The following is an 8,279-nucleotide window of genomic DNA, read 5'->3' on the forward strand; positions in this document are numbered from 1 at the left end:
TGTGTGTGTGTGTGTGTGTGTGTGTGTGTGTGTGTGTGTGTGTGTGTGTGTGTGTGTGTGTGTGCGCAGTGGAGCCCATGTTCTCCGCCATGTGTGACTGTCAGGCCCTGCACCCCGAGGACGCGGACACAGATGACGACGATTATGAGGGAGAGGAGTATGACGTCGAGGAGGCTGGTGAGTGTCATTTGGATCCATAATGCATCTAGTGCAAGCGTTCTCAGCTCAGCCTTTTGGACTCCAAGGTCCCCCAGAGTCCAAGACAATGTTCAAAGGCCCCTCATACAGGCCAAGACATTTCTGGTACTAAAGCTGTAAAAAAAAAAAAAGAAAAAAAAAAGCTTTTTATTTACACAAACCAGGAATGGCAATATATTAAAATAAGGAAATAAACCACTTATAAGTAATTAGAATTAGAATAATTGAAGTTTGTAATTCTTAAAAGAATAAAATAAACTTTTTAAAATAATGAAAGAAACCACTTCAAATCACTAAATTCCGTAATTCTAAAATAATAAAATAAACTACTTTTAAATAATAAAATTAAACTAATTTAATTTCTTAAAATAATGAAATGAACTATTTGTAAGTAATTACAATTAAAATCACTACATTCTGCAATTCTAGAATAATGAAGTAAACTACTTTTAAGTAATTCAAATGAAAGTAATTCAATTCTCTATAAATAATTAAATAAATAATGTTTCTGTTTTTCAGAGTTTATACTTTTTATGAGTCATTAATTTGCATGTTTCTAGCCGTTTTTCAAATATTTTTTTACTCTCGAATGGAAATTTCTCAGCTTGTTTCTACATAAAATGTTTTAGAGCATGACATAACTAGAAATATATAACTTTCAAAGATGATGAGAACCTTTTTTTAAATCAAAAAATTAAAATAATTATTTCGGTTGCAAATTAAAGCTAGCTTAGCTTACATCTGGATTTTTAGCTGGTTTTATTTTATTCTAAAGCTGGTTTTGTCCTATTTGAAGTCATTTTAAAGCCATCCTTTGAAGTCTCCTGAGGCCCCTGGTTGAGAACCACTGATCCGGTGTCTCTCCACTTTTGAGTGGACAATGATATTAATGTCAATCATCTCAGAGTACTGAGGCTTGGTGTCTTCTCTCATATTATTTCAGTGCTTTTGTACCGTTCCTCTTTTCTCTCAGAGCAAGAGCAGGGTCAGGGTCAGGGTCAGGGCGACGTCCCCACGTTTTACACCTATGAGGAGGGTTTGTCTCACCTGACGGCCGAGGGTCAGGCCACACTGGACCGGCTGGAGGGGCTGCTGGCCCAGTCTGTCACACAGCAGCACCACATGGCTGGAGTCAGAAGCGACGAGCCATCGGCTGAATTTGAAGGTCGGTGTGTGTTCAAATTCATTATTGATTACTGGTTTATTTCAGTAGTGGTGATCTGTCTGTCCTTGAGAGGGCAGTTTAGTTTTGTGTACTACCCCACAATATTGTAACTATAGTTTCCCATATTATTATAATATTAAAATATAGATAACACTTCACAATAAGGTCACATTTGTTAACATTCATTAATGCATTAGCTAACAATATGCATTTTTTACTGCATTTATTAATCTTTGTTAAAGTTAGTTAATGAAAAATACAGTTGTTCATGTTAGTTCTCTGTGCATTAAGTAATGTTAACAAATACAACCCTTGATTTTAAAAATCTGTTGTTAAAGTCCCCCTGTAGTCAAATATTTTATCCCTTAAAACTTATCTTTGATCATCAAAATTACATATTTAAATGTTTTTTCTTGTGAAAATAATTTTCTCATGCCTTAAAATAGCTTGAATGTAACTCTACACCCTTGCCTCATTTACTATACGCGGATCTATGAATATGCAAATTAGTCCCGCCTCCAATGGCATACACGGATAATGACTGATACAACTATGTTTTTACTAGCGGACAACTACAGTGAATACTGTAACATTCGTTAAAGTTACTTACTTGACGATGTTGTGTCCTAAAATGCCTTGAAGACTGGAATGCAGCCGTTTGTGATTGTTAATTGGCGCCCGCGAACATACGCATGTGAAGTGCAGACGCTGCGGGAGAGGTGCGTCTGACTCCGGGCTACTTTTACACTGTTGCCGTGCTGAAAGTAACATTAATAAAGATTATTAAATACTGTAGAAGTATTGTTCATTGTTATTTTGTGTTAATAATAATGTAATTAATTAATTTTAACAAATGAAACATTATTGAAATGTTACCAAAGTGTTACCAAAATATATATAAAACATTATATAATATTTAAAATATAAAATTAGATTTTATTGTCACATATTATTGCTATAAAATTGTATAATTATTGCTATAAATCTTTGGTAACTTGGTCACTGTCATCAAAACAGAAATAAAACAAAGTGTTGACAGCTTTTTCCACTGTTTTATGGACATCCCAGATGAATTTACTTGATTTAAAAATGTAGAAATAAAAAAAAAATGAGAATGCACACGAGCAGCCACTAAATGGCAGTAACAGAGAAAAGTCGTGCTCTATTAAACCCCACATGATGCTAAAAGAGTCGTGTTTTTGACAGAGTGCATGAATGTTTGGTTCGGTGTCTGTGTGAATGTGAGTTGATTTCAGTCCGTGGAGGATGAGTGTTGTGTGAGACTCAGAAGGCTGTGTGTCTAATGAGCAGGATTTCCTGAGTGCTAATGGATCTGGAATGGGTAAAGCCCAGAGGAGCAGCACAGGGCAGGACGGTCGTAATTTAATAGTGATTAAACTTTTATTTTTTTTGTCTGAGTTCAGATGGAATGGAAGTCGACTCAAGCACAGTCACTGGACAGTTTGAGGACGCCGATGTGGATCACTGGTAACTATACAACTGTGTCTTCAAAATCTCATTTGACCAATTCCATCTCCTGTCCTGCCCAGTGTTATTTATATACTATTATAAAATGTATTCATATTTTGAATTGGCTCTTATTTCATTTACTTACTTTTTTTTTTATGTGCTTTTGTAATTTATTTATCTATATATATATATCTATATATATATATATATATATATATATATAAGGGGTGTGCGATATGTTCAACTTTTTATTAGTTTTCAATATTTCTGTTTTTTTTTTTTACATTTTTATTTAGATTTCTTTTTATTTCAGTTGCAGTTTTAATAATTTTGTGCTTTTTCCATTTTTATTCGTTTTTATTTAAATGTTTATGTTAGTTTTTTTTTATATTTCAATTTTTAAAAAATATTTCTATTTAGATTTATTTTTATTTCAGTTGCAGTTTTAGGAATTTTTTGCTTTTGTCATTTTTATTCGTTTTTGTTGAAATATTTATTTATTTTTTAAATATTACCATTATTTTCTTAAAGTTTTCATTCTATATAGCTTTATTTTTTATTTCAGATGGTAGTTTTTGGTAATTTTAGTACTTCAGCTTAAACTTATTTCATATAGTTGCCAAGGCAACGTTTCAAATTTTCAGAGTTTAAGATTTTCAAGTTTGAATTTTTCATCGAATATTTATATTTTATTTCATCTTTATTTCAGTTACTGAATACCATTTTTAATTGACAAAAACAACACTGGTTCTGGACAGGAAGTGATGAAAGCTGACACTGTCAGAACTCGCATACTCGCACACTTCAAGAAATAATTGACTGGAAAAATGTAAATTCTCATCATATACACCTTTGTGTCGTTCCAAACGTGTATGATTCTCATCAGAATAATGACTGTATTGCTGCTGTTGTGAGGATCCGTGTTGAAGCTCCTGTGTGACTCTGAATCCCTCAATGTGTTCACAGATGAACTGCGTTTCTGTACGGCTGATTGAAGCACTTCAGTGGGGCATGCTGGGATATCAGTCTTTCCTTGCTTGAATTGAATGGGCTGTTTTACACCGCGGCTGTCACGACCATGTGTAGCTCCCACTAATGTGTTTTGTAGTTTTCCCTGAAGACCAAGTTCCAGAATGTTCCTCCTCAGTGATGTTGATGAGTTTGTTAGAGATTTCAATAAATACAGCTGTTTTTGTACCAAAGCCTCATTTTTTTCTTCCATATTTGGTGTTTTTTTTCCCTCTTTGAAATATCCTCAATCAGGCGGTTTGTTGAAGTGTGCTAAAAATACTCATGCAGCTCATTTTGGGTCGTTCTGTTTGTATTTAGTCAGATGTTTATGAGACATCCTCGTCTAATCATTTCTTGTGTATTTCCTCACAGGAGATCAAATATTTTCTCAGTGAATTCATTCAGCAGTCCTTCTCACACAATCTGTCAAGAAAATCAAAGAAAGATATGAGAAGAATATATATATATATACACATTTTTTTTTTATTGTTTATAACAGGGTTATTACCGTTAACTAAAACCATCAAAAATGCTTTACTTGATATATAAAATAAACATGAACTAAAATAAAAACATTTTTTTTTCTAATTTCAACTATAACTAAAACTTTAAAAAAAAAAAATTACTAAAAGTATTCATCATGGCAGGATTTGTTATACTGTTTTATACAGTATTTTTTAATATCTTTTTAAAACTGCATTATGCAACACATTGTAAACAATATTGTTTTTTAAAAAAAATCATCACTGAGAGTAATGGGAGTTCAAAAATCCAGATGCATTATGGTAACATCATGAATAATTGGCATTATAATAATAAAATAATAATAATAATAATAAAGGAATGGTATTTTAATTTATATAATTTATGTTTTTTGGTTAAGGCATGAAATGTGACCTTGACACTGGATGTTATGAGACTGACCATTAGAAACTTTTTTTTGATGTTTGTGCTGATTGTCACTGTATTTGTGGACTTCAAGTCATCTTTCCTCCTGTTTAAACCCTTCTATTATTTGGACAGATATTGTGTGACTTCACCTGGAATGAATGTGAGTGTTCAGGCAGTGCTGGAGTTTGTGTTATTTCGGTCTCTGGTAGGATTTAGTCTTAATGACAGATTACAGCAGTGAACACTGACACACTGAACAGGCCAGGTCTGAGCAGCTCGCGCAAGTGCAAAATGTCTACTAAAAAACTTTTGGCTTCTCCAGATGTTAACTGATGGACTGGAGTGGTGTGGATTATTGTGGTTTTTATCAGCTGTTTGGACTCTCATTCTTACGGCACCCATTCACTGCAGAGCAAGTGATGCAATGCTACATTTCTCCAAACCTGATGAAGAAGCTATATCTGCATAATTAGTTTCATTCAAATGTGCAAGCGTGAACTCACCTCCCATCTCCATCTCTGTCTGTGTGCGCAGCAGACACAGGTCGTAGTCGTTGTTGTCCAGTGAGAATCGCGGATGCGGGTTTATCTGCAGTGTGTGGTAGCGTTTTCCCTGAGACAGATCTGAGACGCTCACGCTATCGACCACCACGATCCAGTACATTTTCAGCAAATTTTCATTTTTGGGTGAACTATTCCTTTAAACCAGGAATTTGACAGCACGTCAAAGCCCATCAAGTCAACAATTCGCATTCATGTGTGAACGCTCGGTTATGTAAGCAACATCTCACGATTTTTCACTTTCATTTGTTCTGTTTTGCCTGTCTTTTGTTGCACGCTGTAGTGAAAAACAAAATGCCTTATCAGGTTCGTTCAGCACATCTGGGAGTTCACAGAGGGTCAAAGGTCAATCAGAAACCATTTCACAACAGCCTGTTTGACCTCTCAGGTTAAATAACCACTGAGCCATGTGTTTTTATGTAAAGTTTAATTACAAACAGATTTTAGCACTGCTTTATTTAATTCCTCATAACACAGGAATGTGTTGTGATCTCATTTCACACATTCTGCAGTTGCTTGTAGATGCGGCACTCAATCCGGTCTGGTCGACCCGGGTTATTTTACCCAGGATAATCCAAAGGCACTGCAAAACTGTGTTTAAGATTACTAGTACTACAGTAACATTGACCTGTTACTAGGCAAGAATCATCGCTAGTAGAATGTAACACAAAAAAGTATTCTAACAACCATAGAACACTTATTCCAGGAATGTCCGTTTGTTAAAATATGATTTAACACATAAATATTGTAACTCATTTACAGTTGATTCTCGACACAGGTCATGTGCTTTTTATGAATGTTGCTGTAAATCTGCAGCTATATGCCATTACAGACTCACTGTGCTTCATGAATATGTATGTTATTAAAAAGACATTTAAAATATTTTGAAAGCATAGATTTCACCAAAACCCTTCTAAAAAAAGAAAAACATTAAGGTCCCATCAGTTTCATTATTCAGACTTTTTTTTGCAGGTTTAGTGAAGGTAAATTTAAGACATTTAAAGACCAAGAACATTTAATGAATACTATGTAAATATGGTCTCTAAATGCAAATGTCTAAAGATTTTCAAATCGAGACAACTTATTCCAGGAATGTCCGTTTGTTAAAATATGATTTAACACATAAATATTGTAACTCATTTACAGTTGATTCTCGACACAGGTCATGTGCTTTTTATGAATGTTGCTGTAAATCTGCAGCTATATGCCATTACAGACTCACTGTGCTTCATGAATATGTATGTTATTAAAAAGACATTTAAAATATTTTGAAAGCATAGATTTCACCAAAACCCTTCTAAAAAAAGAAAAACATTAAGGTCCCATCAGTTTCATTATTCAGGCTTTTTTGCAGGTTTAGTGAAGGTAAATTTAAGACATTTAAAGACCAAGAACATTTAATGAATACTATGTAAATATGGTCTCTAAATGCAAATGTCTAAAGATTTTCAAATCGAGACATTATCTTGAGAAGCAAAATGACCAAATAAGTCTTGTTTTATGAGAAATTGATCAAAATGAAGTGAATTTATTAAAACAATAATCTGCTAATCTGCATATCTGCTAGTAGGCTTAGAAAAATCGCCTTAAGTTAAGTTTTGATTCCCCATTGACAGACGTTTGTTCTTGATTTAACCATAAACTCACTTAATTTTGTTCCATTTCTCAGAAAACAAGACTTCATATGTCTAGTTTGCATCTCAAGTAAATGTATCTTGATTTAAAGATGTTTAGATATTTGTATTAGACATACTGACAAAATACTGAGGAAGATGTTCATTTTTTACAGTGCATGCATCATTTAATACCATGACGTTTGAATTTAAGACTTTCTGCTCTGATTTAAGACCTTTTTAGGCCTTAAGAAGGGTGAATTAAGACCTTTTAAAACCTGCAGAAACCCTGGTTATTACTTGGCGATGAGCTGTATATTCACAGTATATAAGCACTTATGCACGAGAAGTCAGTCTCTCTGTCACTTCATCTTTTTCGTCTTGAGTCCGTTAGAGTTCAGGTGCTTTGGAATTGTGCGTTTTCCTGAAATAGCAGGGATCACTTTGTCAAAAAGCAGCAGAGAGCCTGTCATACCTGTAAGATAAGTGGCAAAAACAGCATGAAGATACTGGTGCAACACTTAGAACTGTATATTTATTGCTGTTATTAACAAACACTATGAATTATCATGCACACGTGCTATATTTAAGGTCAGCGGTTTGGTTTGCTAGTACATGAACATTTAGAAATACATTGTGATTCTCAAACATTCTGCTCGGTAGTTTGTGTTGTTCATGATGTCCATGTCCATGCAAATATGATTTTCCTCCAGCACTGAAGACATTTTATTGATTGGCCTTGAGTTATACTTGTTTGACTGGATACACTTGTTTTCCTAACAAAAGTAACTGATTACAGAACAGTCTCTGAAGGATTCTTCAAAGGTCAGAGTGAATGTTGTAAATCTAATGCTCACCCAGTATTGGTCCAATCCAGTACACAAAACTGTACTCCGCAAAACTGTGTCCAGGACAGGGGAACTGTACTGAGAGCGCCAGTGCTGGGTTGAACACGGCGCCGGTGAGATGACCACCTTCACAAAATACAGTACAGACGCTTCCTGAGTACAGTTTGACTGCAGTTATGATATTGAAATATAACTAGACTAGATCTGCATGCATTAAGACATAGATAGATAGATAGATAGATAGATAGATAGAAAAAATGATGACAGAATGAACGATAGATAGACAGATAGAAAAAATGATGATAGATAGATAGATAGATAGAAAAAATGATGATAGAATGAAAGATAGATAGATAGATAGATAGATAGATAGATAGAAAAAATGATGATAGATAGAAAAAATTATGATAGAATGAAAGATAGATAGATAGATAGATAGAAAGAAAAAATGATGATAGAGATAGATAGATAGATAGATAGATAGATAGATAGATAGATAGATAGATGATAGATAGATAGATAG

The 8,279-nt window shown here is 34.0% G+C and overlaps 2 protein-coding genes across 2 annotated transcripts in view; one reads left to right on the forward strand and one right to left on the reverse strand.

The window, feature by feature from the left end:
- The window catches only part of LOC107660697 (methylosome subunit pICln-like), a 4,957-nt gene extending 936 nt beyond the window's left edge, over positions 1 to 4,021 (forward strand). Inside the window, exons 2-5 of the mRNA XM_016450087.1 lie at positions 15 to 177; positions 1,172 to 1,363; positions 2,788 to 2,851; positions 3,800 to 4,021. Of these exons, the coding sequence (XP_016305573.1) occupies positions 15 to 177; positions 1,172 to 1,363; positions 2,788 to 2,851; position 3,800 (420 nt within the window). The 3' untranslated portion in view covers positions 3,801 to 4,021. The remainder of the gene's footprint in view (positions 1 to 14; positions 178 to 1,171; positions 1,364 to 2,787; positions 2,852 to 3,799) is intronic.
- Positions 4,022 to 7,034: 3,013 nt separating this feature from the next.
- The window catches only part of LOC107660683 (aquaporin-11-like), a 3,355-nt gene continuing 2,110 nt past the window's right edge, over positions 7,035 to 8,279 (reverse strand). Inside the window, exons 2-3 of the mRNA XM_016450074.1 lie at positions 7,766 to 7,882; positions 7,035 to 7,383 (exon numbers count right to left, since the gene is read on the reverse strand). Of these exons, the coding sequence (XP_016305560.1) occupies positions 7,271 to 7,383; positions 7,766 to 7,882 (230 nt within the window). The 3' untranslated portion in view covers positions 7,035 to 7,270. The remainder of the gene's footprint in view (positions 7,384 to 7,765; positions 7,883 to 8,279) is intronic.

The sequence above is a fragment of the Sinocyclocheilus anshuiensis genome, unplaced genomic scaffold, assembly GCF_001515605.1.
Source record: "Sinocyclocheilus anshuiensis isolate Anshui unplaced genomic scaffold, SAMN03320099.WGS_v1.1 scaffold948, whole genome shotgun sequence".
Taxonomy (NCBI): domain Eukaryota; kingdom Metazoa; phylum Chordata; class Actinopteri; order Cypriniformes; family Cyprinidae; genus Sinocyclocheilus; species Sinocyclocheilus anshuiensis.